Below are 22264 nucleotides of genomic sequence, written 5' to 3' on the forward strand. Positions count from 1 at the left end.
ATACCCGCACACCCGTGCGGGTCAAGCTCTAGTTATATATTTAAAAAAAGGATAATTTGCTGTAATTTTAAATGCAATGGGTTTGTTACTTTGTTACATCGTTCTATTCAGTGAAATTAAATTAGAAAAATATGTATGCGAAAGTAAATATGTAAGACCTTTTTTATGGACCAGGGGTGTCCTAAATCTAAGACTAATCATAATAGAGTGTTTAGCCTGTTTTTCAGGCAACAGATAAATCCGTTGTTCTACGTGAAAGTTTTATATTCACACACCCTTTAACCATGTAAAAGACAAATCTGAATGATAGATTTCAAATCGATAATGTCTAACACTTTCGTATCACACAACCATATCCATATGGTTGAAATATATAAATCCTTATATTTTTATATTTTGTCTCAGATTATATTACTTTTAGACATAAGTATCCAAATGGCTATTATTCTATGGTATGAAAAAACAATATGAAAATTTGAACCTGAGAATTAAACTGTTTTGAATTCGACATAAGTATCCAAATGGTTATTATTCTATGGTATTTCAGATTTTAGTTTTTACCCAAATCAAATTCTAACGGAAATCGAAAAAAAAACTCAATTTTTTAAAAATCTTAAAAAACAAAATGAGTCAATTTTGAATAATTATTCAAAATACTTAAAGATCCAATAATTATTCAAAATACTTAATGAACTATAATATTTAATTTATAAAATTAGTAATTTATCAAAATATCATACTTAGATTTATATATTTTAAAATATGTTTATATGTAAAATAAAAGGAATAGATTTTTTCGTGAATTATATATTAATTAAGTTTTGTAAACTTAGCTTTCATAGTGTTTATTAAATTATTTGACATATATATAATATGAATCACATAATGTTAATATTTTTAAATATATAATTATAAAATACTTTGAAGTGTTGAAAAAATTAGAATTAGTTTCATTTTAAATAAAAACCATACATAACAATATTTTGTTATGTTTATATAATTTTTATACATCAGTTATTAATTTACAATTGTAATGAGACAATATAATTTAATGATTTTTTATAAATGTTAATTTTTTGAATATTAATTTATTGAAAATATTAATTTATTGAATACTAAGTTATCGAATATTATATTTTTTTACTGAAGATTAAAATATTAATTATTGAATATTAAAAATATTAATTTATTGAATACTAATTTATAAAGGTTCTATAGTCTGTTAACTCAAATATTTCTCTAACACTGCTAAATAAGTTTCTCGCTTATTATACACGTCTCTACGTGTTTATCTATAAATCGTGTACGTCGAAAGGAATCATTTCGTAGATACCCACGATGTTACCCAAGTTCAAGAATTAAGAAAACTATCTATGATTACGCTACTCACCAAAAATAATATGAAGAGTAGGCCCGGGGAATATGCTGCCTGTTATAAATTTGCAAATTACAATGAAAATCCCTTGTATATTAAAAGAGAAGCATTGTAATAAATACATTCACACTATAATAGACACGTGACAGCCTCACAATGATTTGATAATAAATATACTAACGCGTTCATACTATATTCATAAATGTGTGCACACTATGTATTTTGCATTTTTTTTAACATAAATCTCAAATACATGGTTTCAATAAAACTCTAGATTTTTCGGTTCGAATAAAAATAGATAACAAATCAAAAGCCAAACCATATATATATGTTATTTTTATTGTTTACAGATAAAATTGAGCAAAATATTCATAAATTTCGATTCGATTTGTTATCCGTTTTGATTTGAACCAAAAAATCTGGATATACTTAACTCTAGGAAATAAATCAAATACTAAAATACAATATCCAAAAAGAAGCAAATCACAAATACCAATATTTTTAGGAACAAATATCTAATTTGCTATGTTATATGCATATATATACATATATGTACAGAATTATATATATACGTTATATATTATACTTTATATTAGTTTTACAATATTTTAATGAATTAAATTTATTATATTAGGTACTATAATTTAAAAAGTTAAATAATGTTTTATTTTTGTAATAAAATTTTATTATTAAAATTATTTTTAAAATTTTATTTTATTTACGGATCAAATCGGATATTCTTTAAAATTCTAAAATATTTTGGATATCCGAGTCACCGAATATCTAGGTGGCTAAAGATCGAATCGACACGAATGTTTCCAAATACCCAGATATTCGATATGTGTCCACCTCTATTTACGGATCCAATTTTAATTTATTTATATAAAAAAATGACTAACGTCAATGCCTTTTTATTTTAAATTAATTTTAATTTTATCTTTCATGTATTGTTTTGAAAAAAAAAATGTCATTTATTATTAACTAACAATATCTTTATATATTTGTCAACTATTTATATATACTTTTACATACACATACATGTGCATTTTGATGTGAGCACCTTATAACTAAGTATTCACCACAACTGAAGTATCTAATTTTTTTTTGAAAGTTAAAATATTTTTTCTTAATGCTTCTTTCACTACCAACCAAATTGTAATGAAATAATTTGTCTTAATAATTTTCTTAACTATTATCTGTTTAGAAACAATAATATAAATCTATTGGTTTGACATGACGACTATCTAAAATTCATAACATGAAAATAAATAAATAATATTAATTTTTGGTTTTTACCGGATAAAAAAAAATCAAACATTTTAACCGAATAAACTAAAATGAATATTAATTTAAAATAATAGTTTATTTTAGAAGATTAAAATCCAAAAAAAAAACTTAAAACCGAACTAATATCTAGATTAAATAGATTTAATGTCTTTTTATTAAAAATAAGAAAACTAATAATCACATCCCGCACAATGCGCGGGTTATTATCTAGTAACTTATATATTACACTGAAATATCTCTAATGTGTAGGGTTATAAAGGAAAATATAATCAGTTAAGCTATTCGTTACCATTTTTGCCCCGTTAGTTAACTATTTTGGGTTTTGAACTAATCATAAAAATCATTTAAAAGACACAATTGTTGATTCAGACGAACAAACCAATACAAGTGTTGAGGGAATGTAGTTGGTATAGAACACGTCGTAAGAATGATGTCTTTTCGTGTACCACATATACAACAGCTCGCTAAAACAAAGATTTATTGTACTGCATGAACCTTCCAACCACATATAGACTCATCACCACGACAAAAAAAAACCCTGGACTACACTAAAGTTGCGCAAGCCAGTCATGGACCGTAGAGTAGCTTGGTTCAGACCTTGTAGAGGATCATATGAATTCAAAAGAATGTTCGAATTCATAGCACCAGAATGTTCGAATTCATAGCACCAGAGACCATTGTTTCTAGCTAGGCCCATACAAACTGAGTTTTTTTCATTGTTTTGGAGGAGATTCGCGCGGAACCGAAGTTCCGAAACCCTATATTGTCAATTTGTCATAAGTGAATTGCTTCTATACTTCTCATAACAAAATCATTAACATGGATTAGTGGTCCACCAAAGGTGAAAGGCGTACATTAAAGCCCTTAATATTCGTCATAATATGTGTGCGTTGAATAAAAACGTGGCTAATCTATCAATACAAAGCACAGTTAAAGATACAACCATTAAGAAAAAGAACAGTTAAAGATCACGATCACTTCATGAATACATGTCTCTTCAGCATCACAAACCATTTATATGTATGGTTTATATCTAACAGAGTATATATTTTTCAAAGATACTATTATGGAAGAGTCCATATTAATTTTCTAAGGGGAAGTCATGGATTGATTTTCTTTCATATTTTAAATGGGTTGTAAACAATGGTCCATATCCTTATGATTATACAGGTTTAGTGAACCCGGATCTCTCTGTAGTCTACATACCATTAGACCAATCTCATGTGATTAATCAAGCCAATTTTTGAAGATAATTAGATGTAAATTAAACAATTCAAAGAGTTGTTCAGAAAAAAAGAGTGATGGCTTTGGACAAGAAAAAGAAAGATGGGATGTTGTACGTGCACGTGTAAACGACGAAACACGTTGTCTTCTATTCCTAAAGAAGCAATGGCTTTACTTTCTAACAAATCTCTAATTATCCAGTTAATTATTTGGCCCTAAACAATGACATCTCGTTCGAGGCTTTCTCCTTTTTTCGATTCATCAATATTTTCCCTAGGAAAAAGTTTTTGTTTCTGTCAACTTGTAAATGATCACGGTGAATATCTTACAACGACGCATACTCCCATTAGAGAGAACAGGTTTCGGTTTGGATCAACCAAATAAGTTTCAGATTTACTACATTGCTTCAATCAACCAAACGTTTCAGAGTTTATATTCTTTTATTACCTGTTAATTGTTTTCCTACTATGGTTATCCAACAAATTGCCCCTTGTTTTATTGGCATTTCTTTCATGAGTTTTTTGTATTAAAAATATCATAAAAGTAAAAAATGAGAATTGTCTTTTTGCTGAGAAACTCTTTAGAGATATTGAGAAACCATAAATTCATTAGGCATTTTGTCACTGATACAAGACTATTTCAAACTTCTCTGTAGAAATCTACTGTTAATGTTCATAAACTCAGCTGTAGAATGATTATAAAAATTCTTTTATTTTAAAATATTAATAAACGAATGTCTAAATACTCAGCTGTAGAAATCCACTGATAATGATGCCTTTAGTAATGAGTTTGCTTCCCCGAATCAATAAGTTCACACTGACTCTTGCGCAAATGTCTACAAAAAAGTAGACAAAGGTTTCTTAGTTGGTTGGGGGAAAGATAAGCAAAGTTTAAATAATAGAGCTGAAAGGTAAAGTCATAGTCCTGTTTTTGCTGGCACATTTGGTCACTTTCATCTTTTTACATATATGCATTAAAAACATGAACTAGATGAATAAGAGGTAATTATTTTCTCAAATAGCATCATGAGTCTGGAGTCTTGAAATCGTTTTTTCTTACTTTTGCTGAGAGAAAACAGTTGATTTAAGGGCCTTGATTGAAATACATAGGCATTTTCATGCCATTTTCGTTCGTAAATAATTGACAAACCCCTTTGGTATCGGATCTAAACGATATATTCTCCCATTTATATATTTAAAGTTTTATAACGATTAGGCAAAAAGATATTTACGAAGACAATTATTTCTTCTGTTCCAAAAAAGTTCATGTTTTAGAAAAAAATTGTCTAAAAATGTATTTTTTATATTTTCAATGTATTAATTAATGATAAATTATAAACTTTGAAAAATATAATTGTGTTTATTAAAATTCTATTGATTAAAAATTAGGAGAAATAGTTAGTTACAAAAATTAATCTATATTAGTAATCAAAATTTCATATTTTTTTTAATATGTATAAGAATTATAAAACATGCATCTTTTTTTTGAAACAGAGAAAATATTAGTTATGTACGGGGAATTCGGCCAAAAAAAACCTCAACTTTACACGAATTGCCAAAACAAACATGAACTTTGGGGCTGGCCAAAAAAACACCAAACTTTCATTGACTTTAGAATTAATTAACAATGTTTTCGCTGACTTGCCAATTTAGCACGCCGTCAACAAATTTAACAGAAATATTTGACGTCGTTTATTGTTTACGTTAAGTGAAACGACGTCGTTTTCAAATGAGATGAAACGACGTCGTTTTACACGATTTGAAATTAAAAATATGTAAACCCCTGGATTCGAACCCAGGTTAGTTGGTTAAATGGGAAGGTACTTTACCACTGAGATACTGGCACTTTGAATGTACTTACTAACATGTTTATTTTTATTTGGTACATATTAAATATAAAAAATTCTTTAAAAACTTAATAAGATCTTTAAAATTCCAAAAAATTAAAAAATAAAGAAGATTTTTATAAAATTAATTTAGAAATTAAAATTAAAAATAAGATTTTATTTTTCTTTTTAAAAAATAAAAACTCTTCCAAAATTTTCTAAAAACTTAAAAAGATGTTTAAAATTCCAAAAAATTGAAAAAATAAAGAAATTTTTTATAAAATTAATTTTGAAATTAAAATAGAAAAGAAAATTTTATTTTTTCTTTTCAAAAAAATAAAAAATCTTCCAAAATTTTCAATTTTTTTAATACATTTGCTAAAAGTTGAAATTAATTATACACACATAAAAAGTTGATAATTCTAACTTTAATTTTTTGCATTTTATTATAATTTTTAAAAATTTGGATTTTTTTAAAAAATATGAAAATTTTGGAATTTTTTTGATTTTTTAAAGAAAAACAAATATTTAATTTTAATTCAAAATTAATTTTATGAAACTTTTGGAAGATTTTTTTTTTTTTTAAAGGAAAATAATTTTTTATTTTTTTTTAAAGAAAAATAAAATTTTATTTTCAATTTTAATTTCAAAATTTATGTTATAAAAAATTTCTTTAATTTTTTCAATTTTTTGGAATTTAAAGTTCGTTTTAATTTTTTAGAAAGAAAAATAAAATCTTATTTTTAATTTTAATTTCTAAATTTATTTTATAAAAATCTTCTTTATTTTTTATTTTTTTGGAATTTTAAAGATCTTATTAAGTTTTTAGAGAATTTTTTATATTTAATATGTACCAAATAAAAGTAAACATGTTAGTAAGTACATTGAAAGTGCTAGTAGCCCAGTGGTAAAATACCTTCCCATTTGACCAACCAACCTGAGTTCGAATCCAGGGGTTTACATATTTTTAATTTCAAATCGTGTAAAACGACGTCGTTTTATCTCATTTGAAAACGACGTCGTTTTACTTAACGTCAACAATAAACGACGTCAAATATTTCTGTTAAATTTGTTGACGGCGTGCTAAATTGGAAAGTCAGCGAAAACATTGTTAATTAATTCTAAAGTCAATGAAAGTTTGGTGTTTTTTTGGCCAGCCCCAAAATTCATGTTTGTTTTGGCAATTCGTGTAAAGTTGAGGGTTTTTTTGGATGAATGTGAGTCGTTTAGCAATCGGTAGAGAAGAAGTTTGATTTGGTAGACCTTCTTTCAGAGAAAAAAAATCTGATTTGGACATAAGAGAGACCAAATGAGTTTTAGACATTGTCACCGTAGCCGTCCTGAGATTTTATAGACCAATATTTCAATATTCATTTCTTTGTTTATTATTGTATTTTCTCACTTTATTCCCTATCTTGTCCTTTCGTTAACTGTACATGAGACCTTTTCTTAAAATAATATTACTTTGCATTATGTTTCCGTGTAAAACGATTTGGAAAAAAAACATCTTTTTATATAGTTTTAAGAATAACAAACTACAAAGACTTTTCAGAAATATTAAATACGACGACATTGTTTATTGAATTGCAAGCACACACATAGTAGTACATGAGCATGCGTGGCAACTGACATGAACATGTGAATATATAAGATCCAATATTTAACATTACCTTTTTTTTTGGGCAACTAAATATTACCTTTATTTTCTGATGTTTTAGCCTTAGGGAATCTATCTACAAAACAAACCTAATATAAATCGTGTAAATTTACATAGTGTTGATCTAACATCTTTGGATACCCTAAGATTTTTTTGACAAAAGTTTTCAAATTAGATATGTTAAATTTTTTGGTATTAAAATAAAAAAATTTGTGGAAAAAAAGAAAAAGCAACTAAAATAAATAAATAAATAAATCTACAATCCGGTTCAGAACCAGAAAGATTAAAATTAAAAATCAATTTATCTTTTTTTTTATCAGCTATTCATATCACTAGACCATATATGGATTAGATGAGACGTTTTTCTAAAAAGTACATGCTCATGCTCTCAAAATCATCATGTAAACTCCTAAACACACCAATATCCAAAGCAAAAAACAGCCAGTCTATCGATCTCGTAGTCATATCCACTAAATCTGAGCAATCCATTTGAAACCAGACCAAAGGAACCCTCTCGTCTCTCATGCATGATACTGTCATAATAGTCCTTTCATTTCAGCGTATAGAGCCGATAAACCTCTATTGGACATACGTAGTCCGAATGATTCAAAGCCCATTTGATCTTTAATACTATACCTTAAGCTACTAACATTGCTATTTTCAATCAATAAAGTATCTATTTGATAAATTGAAATTCAAAATATCTTAAGAGGTACTATCTCAACAAGCATGGTGGGATAGTCATCATGATCCTTATCCATTTTCTTTTTAGGTTAGCCTTTCTGCAAATAATATATATGTTTATGTTTTATCTAATATCATATCTATATGATATAAATCACATTAAAACTTGATAAACCAATTTGGTCAACTACTAATTGGTAAACATATTTTTAATAAATTAACTGCACATCAATATTAGTTAACATTACCATAAATATTTCACGCAAAATTTTACATTTTAAAATAATCATTATTTATCAATACATTTTTCCAATTTATTTGTTAGTGAGAGTTCTATTAACGAGGGTAAAAATTCTTACAAATATTATTATTATCAAAAATATTATAAATATTTTTACATATAAACACTATCGAAGTTCTGAATAAAAATAAATATATAAAAATATGTCTTTTAAAATTATATGTCCTAAGCGGTCGCTTGGATGTCTTCCCTTGCAGACCAACTTGATTTTACATTAAAAATTAAAACAGCAACTATCCTACTTTGATGCAAAAAATTGTTTAAGATATCATATTAAAACTATAAATAATATTTTCTAATTCAATCAAAATAGAAACTTTAAATATAAACTCTTTAGGGCATCTGTCTAATCCATAACTGATAATTATTTTCCAGATACTTATTGTTTAACCCTGAAAAAAATATTTAACCCTGAATTATTCTTTTTTCTTCAAACGAAATCGCAACAACCAAAGATATTATTAGTAACAACAAAAAAAAAAAAGAGGATAATTTAAAACCTTCTCAGTCTTCAGAAGATTGTGTTATTGTAATTTTGTACAAAAAACGACGACGTGTAAAGTAAACCGAGGTCAAAACACACTGGTGGATTCGGACACATCAGATACGGCTAATGTCACGGCCAAAGACGAAAGTAGTGAACCAGTTAATAGCAACATAGAAGCGGTTTCTCCAGCTGATGACTCGAGTCAGATAAGCGGATCTCCATATGAACCAGCTCACGAAACCAGTCATTGATATCCCTTTTGCGTCCTGCCCAAGTAATCTCTCTCAACCCCACATTGTTTTACGAGGTGAATCATAGTCAAATATTTGTTACCTTGCTCTCGCGGAGGTCCACTAGGGCTTTGTATCTACCGATTGTTGCCATGCTTCCAAGGTGCTTATACACAAAAGGAACTCCAAGTGCTATCTCCTTTGCACTGTTGGCTCGTCCTCCATTGGCTTTCCCAATCTCATTTAGTAGATTCGCCAAGTATTTGCCTTCTCTCTCAGCTACCTTAATTGAGCAGTAACGTAGTATAACAAGGCATGAGAAGGTATAGACGATTATGAAGCTTATCTATCTAAAAAGTTTACCTGAGCAAGAGCAGGAAGGGTTGGTTTTCCAGTGGTCTCAAGATATCCACTGCAGTCACCAATGGCAAACACGTCTTGTACAGAAGGTACACGCATCCATTGGTCAATACCAATTCTATACAGGGACAAAAAGATAGAAAAAGTCTTAGCCGATGTGGAATATTTTTCGCAAAAAAAAAAAGGGTCTAATGTAGTGATGTTGATGAGCTAACCTTCCACCAGGAGCTTTTGGAAGATCAAGAGAACTAACAAAAGGAGAAGGACCTACACCAGTGGACCATACTAAGAGTCCGTAGGGAACTTCTGTGCCATCGTCAAGGATTAGCTTCTGCGGCTTCACATCTTTCACAATCCCACGCACAAACCGCACTCCAGACTAATAATGTATATGAATGCAGCATAATAATGAGCACAGAAACATTTCACGTCTTATAAATTAACCACAAGAAATCGCTAGGCGGTATAATGTAGAAAACTAATGATTAAGTGAATTATTGATTTATTTTATATTTATATAAGATACTTAGTTTTTGGATTTAATTATATAATTATTTCGATGTATTATCAAAATTAGATAATACAAAACAAAAAAATTAGACAAGTTGTGAATCTGTACTAACATGATTATTTAATTTAACAGATTTAAACTATTTTAAATCAATTTAAACCGATTAAGAATGGTTTATACTGGTTTGAATCGTATAATCGGATTTAAACAAAAAAATGTTTCGACTACGATTTGCCGCCTAGATTGATTTTTAAAACCATTAATGAACTCACTTTGTTCAACTGCTTGATAGCATAGCGTCTGAGACGATCATCGAATGAAGAAAGTATATCCTTGGCCTGTAAATAATCACATAAAACAGAGACAATTGTGAAGTGATGAAACACACATAAGGAGGAACCTGAAGAAGCAGCTTCTTGAAAACAAACCTCTATCAAAGTAACATGAACATCGTCCTTCACATGAGCATACCGTTGACGAACATCTTTCATGATGAAGTCACTGAGTTCACCGCTGAACTCCACCCCAGTTGGTCCACCTCCAACCACAACGCAATGGAGCAGCCTCTGTTTCTCCTCTTTCGATATTCCTAATTTAAAACAAAGTGTTCTGTGCTAATAATTTTGATTCTTCATGAGAAATATAACATTATTTGTTTATCACTTACCAGGAGTATCAGAGAGCATGAGGTTTAGAAGAAGCTTCCTGCGAATCTCCTGAGCATGGTGAACCTCACGGAGAAAGATGGCGTTTTCTAGAACTCCTTGGATTCCAAAAGTGGAGGCCTCTGCACCGCAAGCTACCACAAGCTTGTCATAAGCTATCTTGAACTTCCACGGCTTTAATGTGTTCAAGCCATCAGTTAAAGTCTCACAGTGAACCTATCCCCAATGACAAACATTTAAGAAAGCGTGCAAAGATATTTTTCATCAAAAGTGCATGAGCTTTCGGGTTCGGTTCCAGAAGAATTTTTATACTCTCTCCGTTCCTAAAATATCCATGTTTTAGAAAAAAAAATTGTTTCAAAAAGATAGATTTTCATATTTTCAATGCATAAATTAAATGTAAATTGTAAACTTCAAAAAACATAATTGTATTTATTAAAATTCTATTGGTGAAAACTTGTGGGAAATAGTTGGTTACGGAAAATAATGTATAAGTAACTAAAATTTGATATATTTTCTTAATAAATGTGAAAATCCTAAAATATGAATTTTTTAGAAACGGAAAAAATATACGTTTGGATCATAATTCGGTTAATAATATTTCAGATTCTAATAAATTTTGTAACATTGTCTAAAATCTGAACCTTTTCAAGTTTGATTAATAATAATTCGGATTCGGATATTATTACAAAATCCATCAAAATAACTTATAAGATTGAATATTTAAAGCATTTATATAGGTGTTCCTAAAAAAAGAGTATTTATATAGGTTCAGTTTTTTTGGGTTTTCCTGTTTGGTTTTTTTTTTGGGACATCCCAAATACAACCCTACAAAATCAATTTCGGTATGGATCGGTTCAATTCGAATTTTCCGGTTCAGTTACAAATGCTGAGATTCAGATGATTCCCACAGTAATAATACCTCATGAGAATCAGCATCAAGGCGAGAGCAATTAGCGAGGAAGAAGAACGAGCCGGGCTCTCTCGAGATGGCAGGCTGGATACGAGAGATAGGCTCAGCGACGGACCTGAACTCGAGAGTGCCTACGCAGGTAGAAGCGAGGAGAGGAGTGAAGACCATGTGGTTCCTAGGGGAAACGCAAACGACGTCGTAGATGCTCGTATCGATCCCTTTCATCAAACGACAACCCGCCCAGCCCGACCCGAGAACCACCACTCTCGGTTTCTCTCCTTCTCTCGTCGGTGCCAAACCTTCGTAACGGCTCCGATCCAATCCATTGGGAGCCGGAGTCTGGACCTGTTGGGGTTGATGAAGAGTGGTGCAGAAACGGGAGGAGAGAGGGGGTGATCCGGTGTTTCGGAAGCCGATCAGGGCCGAGGAGGTTGTCGGCGAGATTCGTCTGAGGTTCTTGATCAAGAACATCTTTCTTCTTCTTAGTATTTGGTCAAAGTGATGGAATCTGATTTAGGAATTTTCCCTGAGCTTTGGAAGCATTTGAATATGTCTCTGTCTAGAAGATCTGTATCAGCTGAAGGAGAAGTTTCATCTTTCTTCTTTTCTTGCTTCTATTTTTAAAATAATATAATACGATTCTTAACAGGCTTTGGGCCCATCTATCTTATAAACTTTTCTGGGTTTAGAAAAAAGAGATAGCCCATAATCATCAAATTAGTTCATGCGATGATCTTTCATTTTTAAACCACTGCAAATAAATAGACCCACGATTTACATTTGAAACAGACCCAAGTTTATATAAGAAAATGATCAGTCAACCACTACTGCATCCGCTAATCAAGTGATCACAACAATTCCTCAAACACTCTTGTTTGTTACACCAGTCCTTTCGATTACTCCATCCGTCATGATAGACTTTTTAGAAAAAAAATTTGTTTTATGTTTTAATAACTTTTAACCAATGATAATTCAATAAAATCAATTAATTTTTTTGAAAATGATACACTAATTATGACGGTTTAATGTATTTTTTTAATATACGTAAAAATACTAAAAAAATCGATCTTTGTGGAACGGATTGAGTATTTAGTAACATTTTTATTTATTTAAACTCGCACAGTTTGGATAAACTAAAATTTATTATGTTTTAACATGATTGCATTTGAGCGGTACATGTAGTTTAGTAATTTTGTATTCAATCAAAACATGATTAAGAGTCCAAGAACATGCCTACTTCTACTGTGGTGTGATGAAATCAAACACGATACACAACGCAAGAGACTATTTAGACACTAAGATAAGTCCAATAAAGTCTAGATTATCAAGAAAAAGAAAGCATAATGTATGGGTTTTTTATACCCAATACATATTAGTTTTATCATGCAACAGACATAGCATAAGAGATCCAGCAATCGGGCAAACCAATACATCTTCATCGTTTCTTGAATCCATACTTCTTACGTTCATAGAAGAGATCCGTCTTGGCACTCCCAAGGTTGACAATCTTGGGACAACCATCTCTGTCTTTCTCCTGCTGCGTACACTCTTTGCAGTAGTAAGCATCCGAGATCCCAACCCCTCCGCAAATAGTACACCGTCCTTGGAACGACCCGTAGTTGCATTCGTCGCAAATACGCACCAGAGTGCAGGGACGCACGTAAGAATCACACACCACGCATTTCCCGTCGCATTTCTCACACAGTCGTCCGATGGCAATGCCGGGTTGTTTCCGGCACATGATCAGATCAGGGTGATGCTTTGCCATGGCTACTGAAACAGTGAACCTGCCAAAATAAAATGGTCACTTCCTTATACATGTGGTGGGTCTCATCCATAAAGAGATGCGTATGTGATTACTGTTCAGTAAAATCAAACCGAAACTTGGAAAACAAAAGCATGTCTAGTAGTTATCTTCTCAGAGGAATATCGTCGAACATCTTATGTGCAGCAATTTAAGCCGAAACACTGTTATTCCAAAGTTGCAAATTTTTCAGAGATCTAATACTTAATCTATGAAGCTATCAACTTTCTTGAAAAGAATCTAAGAGATATAGAGAGCTATCGCAAAGCACAAGCATCGCAGACCCTAAGAGTTCGTAGCAACAAAATCAAGAAACAAAAAGGAAACGAAAACAAATCTAGAGGAATCGTATTCATGAAAAAGATCTTACGATTAACAGGAGGTCAAACTTGAGCCAGTCAAGAGAATGTTGCGACGAGAAAGTTCCAGAGCGCCGAGGCGTTGTCACAAAGGTGTGGGATCAAATTCTTATGTGGCCGTAGTGGCTTATTAAAATTCTACAATACTTATATTTCTTATTATTTTTATTATTTTTAAATGAGAAAGGTGATTCATTGTTTTTTTTTTTTTTTGTCAACGAAAGGTGATACATTGTTAAATTTATTTTTGCTATCTATCACCAAACCAGTTCATTTCTGGATATTTTTTACATTAAATCAAAAAAAAAATCTATTTTCATCTTCTTCATCTTATAATACTTTCAAAAACATGATTCACCAAAAAAATACAATTCAACGAAAATATATTAACTCATAATCTTCTTCAATCAATAATTTTTTATTGGTTGTTATGACAAAAAAATAATATAACTAGTACAACTAAAACGAATATAGCTATTACAATCGGTATAATTGGTATAATTAAAACGTATTTAACTAGTATATTTTACAACTATTATGGTTATATTTGATTTTTGTTTTCACCTTATGAATGATACCAGAAATAATAAAACATGTTGGTATAATCCTTTTCTTTTGTGTGTGTCAAAAAAATTTAATAGTTTGTTTTCTATAATCTTTCTATGTTTTAGTGTATAAGTTTAAAATTAATGTTAGTAAATATGATACATAATTAAAAATATAAATGAAATATGATAAAATATTAAAAATATAAACTTGTTTTATGTTTAAATGAATGGTATATTGATTTTTGATAGTTTTAATGATTTTTATCAGTTTAATAACTTTGAGATCGAATCCGGCTACGTAACCGATTCATGGTCAAACCAATTATTAGTTCCAACCCTGCTATGCAACCGGTTCATTGTCAAACCCGGTTCAACCATCAGACCGGTCTGGTTTAAAAAACACTACTATTTTAGAAAAGAAAACGTTTTTATCTTTTTGATTCCGAAACTGAATAAGCTAGATGTAGAGTCAGAAAAAAACTTACGGTAAAAAAAGCTTCGAAATAATATAATATAAAAGATGGTGTATAAACCATTATAAGTTTGAAAAGAATGCACAAGATTCATGCTTGGTGGTTGGACTATGATAATAATACTCTGATGAGTTCAACTGAATAAACCCATATATAAACAATTTTTGTGAAATTTTATGAACACAATGAGAAGGAAAAACAGTCTAGAGGTGCTGCAAAATGTTTTGATGTTTTGCATTTTATTTCTTTAAAAATATCATAAATTGTAATAATATTTAGCATTATTTTGATTATAAATTTAAAATATAGTAAAATTTTACTATAGTTAAGGGGCATCAGTTTTTTTATCTGCTTTAAACGCCGGAAGAGTCTGGACCCGACACCGTAAATTATAACAATGTTGCTTCATGTTATATAATTCTCACATGTACCATTCAAATCTTATATAATTATATCACTACTTAATAAACCATTAATCTTATAATTATACCTATTCTTAAACTTACCATAATAAGATCTCAGTTACTCTCATGATAATGGTTGCATTCCCACCATTTCCCATGTTTTTATCATCCCTTGTTATTAATTTAATTAGAAGAAATTTTAGATACATGTTGATAAAGATATCTATACTAATAAAATCTTTGATATTCCACTTGGTTTTTGATTCAATTCTTCTAAATTTTGGATATTTTTTAAAAAAATAGATATGTATAAAATTTGACACAGTTTTGTATTTAGTTTACAGAAAAAAGATTATTCAGTTTTTTTTTTGGTTTGGTTAAGTTCTTGTTTCCATTATACTTAGGAATATAAACTACTTTCTGGATTTATAGTAAGAATATAAAATCTTGTAAGTTTGATCGATCGTCCGGCTTTAAATACTCACACCACGTGATTTAGGTTTAGACCACGATTTTTTTCATAGATATTATTTTGATGTGTTCAAAAAAAAGAAAAAGAAAAAGATATTATTTTGATTTCAGATATTTTATCGATATATTTTGAGATTGAGAGTGATGTTTTTTTTTTAGCAAATGAGAGTGATGTTTTTTTTTTGCTTTTCTATCGGTCTAATCCTGTGGTCAATTATTTTCGCTCAATTATTCGCTCAATTCATCTTAGATTAACTTATATTATTATATTATACTACCTAGTACTTTAACCTCAACTCTATTTGCACTCCATACCCTATTTGCACTCCATACCCTATTTCCCCCCATTTTTTTTCCCCCCATCATCACCTTTTTCCCTCAACTCTATGGTATCTCACTTCTTTTTGTATATTGAGCTAATTTACTCTAAGAGAAACGCAATCGAATACTATGTTTTTATTTGAACAGAACTAATCATAACTGTATATTTTACAAATTGTTCTTTACCTACTCCAAATTACTATTGGACCAGTATCATGAGAAAAGAAAATAAGTGATTTTGTATTGTATATTGAAAAATAAATGAAAAGATCTAGGGCAAGTTCAAACGAAATATTTCATCTAGTTTTTTTTTCCATTGAAACGACATAAAAAGAAAGAGAAAGATAGAAATGTTTTGAAAGAAAACTCTCTTGTTTTCAATATACTATAAAATCATTCGTTTTCTACTCTGTGATGTGTGAATGATTTGATATTATATTACTGTATGTGTATGTTGTAGATACTAAGTTTAAATATAGTTTAATACTATAAACTATTTTTTTATAATTATTTTAATAAATTTCGTCCAAAAAACATTACATAGTTATATTATTTTTATAAAAATAGTTTATTTAAATAGTTTATTATCTTAATATATATATGCTTCTAGTTAAAATAATTTCTAGATCCACGATTGATAAATTTATATATTTGTAATGTATCAAGAAAAAACACATAGACAGGATATTCAATATCAATGAAAAATAAAATCATGGAGATTATTGACAAAAAAAAGGCATAGGGAGAGCATTAAAAATATCAAGGAAGAAAACAAAAAGAGAACACTAAAAATATCTTCTTTGCAGATTGTTTATGTCCATTATTTTCAAAATTAATAAATTTATATACTTAATAACGAATGAAGAGTCAAAACTCAAAAGTCATTTCTTGTGGGTCAGTAGAACACGTGTGAGATTCTTAGTGAATAAAAACAGCGCATACACTAACCGTGGGATGGCTTAGCCGTGTCAAGTCACACACTCGCACTTGTCACTCCAGGAACCAGAAACTCCATGTTTGTTCGCCTCTAGTTCCAGAGGCCAATATAAACACCAACTCTCACTCCCAACTTTTTATCGAACTACAAACTTTAGAATCCACCTGAGAGATAAAATAAACATTTATCAACCCATCAGAACCGAGATCTTTCTAGTTCCTTACTATACTCAACCTTATCCAGTTAACAATGACCTCATTTTCTGCCTTCTCTGAAATGTTGGGCTCCGAGTACGAGTCTCCTACATTAAGCGGGGAGTATTGTCCGACGCTGGCCGCGAGCTGTCCGAAGAAACCTGCGGGTCGGAAGAAGTTTCGGGAGACGCGTCACCCAATTTACAGAGGAGTACGTCTGAGAAACTCAGGTAAGTGGGTGTGTGAGGTGAGGGAGCCAAACAAAAAGTCTAGGATTTGGCTCGGTACTTTCCTAACCGCCGAGATCGCAGCTCGTGCTCACGACGTCGCCGCCATAGCCCTCCGTGGCAAATCCGCCTGCCTCAATTTCGCCGACTCGGCTTGGCGGCTCCGTATCCCGGAGACAACATGCCCCAAGGATATCCAGAAGGCGGCTGCTGAAGCCGCGGTGGCTTTTCAGGCTGAGATAAATGATACGACGAAGGATCATGGCTTGGACGTGGAGGAGACGATCGTGGAGGCTATTTTTACGGAGGAAAACAGCGATGGGTTTTATATGGACGAGGAGGAGTCCATGTTCGGGATGCCGACCTTGTTGGCTAGCATGGCCGAAGGGATGCTTTTGCCGCCACCGTCCGTACAATTCGAATATAACTATGACTTTGACGGAGATACCGACGTGTCCCTTTGGAGTTATTAATACAGAGATTTTTTATTTCCGGTTTTTGTATAATACAGTACTTTTTTTGGATTTTTGGATTCTTCCTTTTTATAGGACATCCTTTATTTTTTGTATATTTTGTTGGTGTTGTGACAGCGAGTGTATCTGTAACAATGTTGCGACTCGGTAAATGTGAAAAGTTTATAAATCTTTTGTGAATACCAAGTCATGAGATTAGTTTCGGTGAGTTATCAAAAAATCAGAAATTAGTCGGGATTAGTTTTTCAACTTTTTATATTTATATAAGGGTATTTGCGTAGCTAATACAAAAAAACTCTTTGGTCTAAGTGGTAACTGAGTGACTTACGTCCAATTGAACTTAGGCTCAAACTCTGAAAAAATTTCGTACAGCTTTTCGTAATTTTTCACAGTAAAAATGTAACTAAAGTACATTGAGTTTTAACAAAAAATCCAAACAAAAATGAAAATACTCCAGTAATATGGCCAATTATGTTGATTCACCACAGTGGTTGGCCGATTCATGTGTACTCGCCCCCTAGGCAGCCGAGTTAAATGAATTTTAGAGCAGGGGTATTATTGTATATAGAAACTATATGGAATGGAACACTTCAGTTGTTACTTCTTTTAGCAAAAATTACGGGGTATCTAATAAATAGAAAAATTTATGTGCATCATTATGAATAGCACAAATTATAGGGAAACCTCTTGGTAAAATAGTAAATATCAAAAGTTAAGTACAGTTAGAAAACAAAATAAAAATTCCGGGCTTTTTTGTGTGTGTGTGAATAGAACAACAAGTATAGGCGATAAGTTTCAAAACCTTTTGTAAATAGTGAAGGTATTAGGCAGTTCAATAATTGAAAATATTTCAAATTTAGATAGAAAATTAGTGGTGGACAACTAAACTGAATCCGAAAATCCAAATCAAACCCGACTCGATAGAAATAAATTTGAACCGATCCAAACCCAATATAAATACTGAATGGATCATGTTCTCTGGTATTTCAAGTTATGAATTTTACCAGATTCGACTATGAACCCGAATGGATATCCGAAAAAAAACTTGAAAATTTCAAAATCCGAAAAAAAAATTTATACCAAACTCAATCTCAATCCTTAATATGTATCCAAAGTATACTATGATATTATCATATGCCTAAAATAATTATGTTTTACTTAAATAATTAATTAAAATACTTACTTTAATAACTATTTTTGGTATTTGGTCAATATTGATGTTTTTATGTCTTCACAACTGCACTTGACGCTCAATTATGAATATTTTTTGAAGTTTAAACAATGTTATTTTATATTAAACTTTGAATAATGTTTTTTATGTTTGTAGAGTTGTTAGTTGTTAATTTTAATTTGTTTATGTTTCATTATGTATAATTCTCGTTCTTACAAGGCCATGATTTGTCCTGATATGTATGAAATTTTCATGTATAGTTCAAAGGTGACTATTGTATGGTTAATATACGAGTTTCCCAAAATTATTTTGAAAGACAACAAATTTAGGTACAGAAATTTTTTTGGATGCTTCATAGGCTTCGAATGGTAACATTCGTCCCGCACCGCACTGCAGTCCACAGTAACAAAAATCTCTACATATACCATATATCTATACGTTTTTATAATTGTCAGAACTGCACTGCAGTCAAACCGCTTGTCTCGCACCGCTCAATCCGCTGTTACCATTCGGAGCCATAAATAGCCAAAAAATTCTCTGAAGCTCTTTGGTAAATAATAGAAAATTTGGGTGCATTTTCAAATTGCAAAAGTTGCTATGCTTTGATATTTTTTCTCTTTTGGTAGCAAAAGATCCGTTGAACAAAGAAAAAAGAGTAGCAAAAGATCTCTGAGCACTTCCGTGAGTGGTAAACGTCTTGATGACAGCTAAAGACTACAGTCGATGCATGCTGCTGCTTATAAGTTATATCGATGGATTTCAAAAACGTGAACCAGATAAACAAAACGTGGGGTCACATCACATCAAATCCACAGCCCAAACCTTTTCTTTGAGGTAAAATTAAAACTCTAGACATCGTCATTAATCAACAACTTAAAGAGCACACCCAGCAGTGGTGTAAAAAACTTTGAATCTCTTAACCACAATAATTTTATTTTTTAAAGTATGAGAGATGACATAAAAGAAGAGAGACCAACATGTCATGTGTCGTTTCTTAGATAATCTATCTTATTAAAATAGACACATTCATTTGAATCTAATTTTTCGTCATACAATATATTATTTTTAATGTTATTAGTAATTAATAAAAACATTAAAACTTAAAAAAAAAAAAACATTAGAACTTCGTTAAAGATAGCTATGGAAAATAACATCATACTAATAAATTTGTTTTCAAATAAGATACTAATTGATTTTGTGACCAAAAAAATTATATCTTACCTTTTTAATAACTTTTTATTAATATTGTTTTTTAATTATTTAGTAAATCAAATAATTGATTAAAACACTCAAATAATTCAAGAAAATTTTGAAAATAAGTACAACTATATTTTTTAAAAATAATAATTCTTTTATACATGAAATAAATTAAATCAATGAATTAATTTATTTATATTTTAATAAATAAAAATACATTCATTTAAATTTAAAAATATTTCATATTAAATTAAAATTTGTATATAAATAAAATATTAAAGTCAATAACTTGACATTAAAAAAGTTGTATAACTTAAAATATGTCAAAATATATATCATATAATTATCTAAATAATTTGGAGAGGTTTTATTAAAAAAATCATAACGAATAAGGTTGAGATAACTGAAAAACAAAATTAAGTAATATATATATATATATAATTTCATATATATAAAATAAATACAAAATAATATTTTCAAATACAATAAAATAAATGTTAAAACATATTAATTAGTAAAATGAATTTTTTTAAAAAAATATTTTTTAATACCAGGTCATAATCTAGTTTTTGATTAAGATTAAAACATATAAAAGGTTACTGTTAAATATCAATATAATAATAATGGTAGGAAACTTTTCTAGATATATACTCTACCAATGATACCTTAATTCTATCTCCAATGACACATTCTATTTTTTTTTTCTTTAAGATAATTTTATAATAGAATTGGACTATATTTCAATTATACTCTATTTTAGCATATAGAGTAATTAACAAAAAAAACTAATTACTATATTACTAGAGAAAACAGATTATTAAATTAAATACAACTAAAGATATATTATCTTACATGTATTATATTATATTTTTATTTAAAAATAATTTAGAATTTATATATAAATTTAGATAACTTTGATTTGAAAAACATATAAATATCTTTACAAAAATAATATACTTTTGAAAGAATAGTTCACTAAGAAAGATATTTACTATTTCATATTTTTAATTCAAACAAAATATATATTTCTATTATTATTACCTAAACCAAATCAAACAAACAAAAATAAAATTTATGTGAGTTTCGTGAATGTTCGAACAATTTTGATATTCTTTTAATCAAATATTTATTTTGTACCAAAAAATATATCTAATCACCATTATTCCGTACCGCTTATTTTATGAAAATTTTACTTATTGGGTGTAACGCCTAAATCTTGGTTGGATTACAGTATACTCATATTCCTTATTGTTTATATTACTAAAACTGTTTTATTATCACCATTGAGAACCTAAAGTTTTGGTACTGTTTCCTTTAATACAAACCAGGTAAACAAAACGTGGGTTCACATATCGGATCGAATCAATAACCAAACCTTTTCCTTGGAGTAATTTTACAATAACAAGTTAGCAGGAGAGTAAAACTTAATACATATCAACTGCTAACAGTATCTCCAAAAAGACTATCTATTTTGAAGTTTGCAAGATTTTATATCGAAAGTTTAAATGTGTTTTTTTCCAAAATTAAAACTTTAAATTTAACTTTAAATTATTTGTATTTTATAATATGGTTCTTATATTTGTCAAAGTTAATTAAATATAGAAATATTTTATAAATAACTAACACATATATAAAAATATTACATCAATTTTAATTAAAAGATATTACACTAATATATAAAATTATAAATAAAATTACATTATTAAATATTAAAATACGAGCAAAATATCATATTATTTCATAAAATTATTTTCATAAGGCTCTCGTATATGATCAATTTCAAAGTAAGAAATGTTTCTCTTTATTTTAAAATGTAAATAAAAATATGAAACCTCAAATTTGAAATTTTGAGTAGTGAAACTTCAAATATAAAGTTTCATTTCTAAAAACTTCAAATTTCAAAATTTGAAGTTTATTTTTAGAAAGGAAAAACTCTATATAGTAGTTTTTGCTAAACGGTTGTTTCTTTTTGAAGAGCAAATTTGAAGTTTCTTTTTGAAGTTTGTTAAACTAATTTTGAAACTTTTTTTAGAGCAAATTTGAAGTTATAAAGTTTTTTTGCGGATGTTCTAATCAAGAAAACAAAAGTAAATCAGATTAGTGAGAGAATTCTATTAGTCTGATAAAGCTTTATGTAACTCTTCGGACGAGTGTCAACACTGGCAT

At 29.4% G+C, this 22264-nt stretch overlaps 3 protein-coding genes across 3 annotated transcripts; 1 reads left to right on the forward strand and 2 right to left on the reverse strand.

Moving 5' to 3' along the window:
* Positions 1 to 8842: 8842 nt before the first annotated feature.
* Positions 8843 to 12128, reverse strand: LOC106387895 (internal alternative NAD(P)H-ubiquinone oxidoreductase A2, mitochondrial). Its single transcript, XM_013827832.3, has 8 exons — positions 11529 to 12128; positions 10609 to 10822; positions 10370 to 10530; positions 10214 to 10279; positions 9646 to 9809; positions 9434 to 9548; positions 9174 to 9353; positions 8843 to 9106 (listed from the first exon to the last, which is right to left on the reverse strand). Exons 1-8 carry the CDS (start codon positions 11988 to 11990, stop codon positions 8954 to 8956), a joined length of 1515 nt encoding a protein of 504 aa, XP_013683286.1. The 5' UTR covers positions 11991 to 12128; the 3' UTR covers positions 8843 to 8953.
* Positions 12129 to 12820: 692 nt separating this feature from the next.
* On the reverse strand, positions 12821 to 13914 carry LOC106387894 (PHD finger-like domain-containing protein 5A). The gene is made up of 2 exons (XM_013827831.3): positions 13694 to 13914; positions 12821 to 13306 (listed from the first exon to the last, which is right to left on the reverse strand). Exon 2 carries the CDS (start codon positions 13285 to 13287, stop codon positions 12955 to 12957), a length of 333 nt encoding a protein of 110 aa, XP_013683285.1. The 5' UTR covers positions 13288 to 13306; positions 13694 to 13914; the 3' UTR covers positions 12821 to 12954.
* A 2657-nt stretch (positions 13915 to 16571) lies between these two features.
* LOC106387893 (dehydration-responsive element-binding protein 1B) lies at positions 16572 to 17910 on the forward strand. The gene has a single exon (XM_013827830.3). It carries the CDS (start codon positions 17086 to 17088, stop codon positions 17728 to 17730), a length of 645 nt encoding a protein of 214 aa, XP_013683284.1. The 5' UTR covers positions 16572 to 17085; the 3' UTR covers positions 17731 to 17910.
* The last annotated feature ends 4354 nt before the right edge of the window (positions 17911 to 22264 follow it).

The sequence above is a fragment of the Brassica napus genome, chromosome A3, assembly GCF_020379485.1.
Source record: "Brassica napus cultivar Da-Ae chromosome A3, Da-Ae, whole genome shotgun sequence".
In the NCBI taxonomy this organism is placed as follows: domain Eukaryota; kingdom Viridiplantae; phylum Streptophyta; class Magnoliopsida; order Brassicales; family Brassicaceae; genus Brassica; species Brassica napus.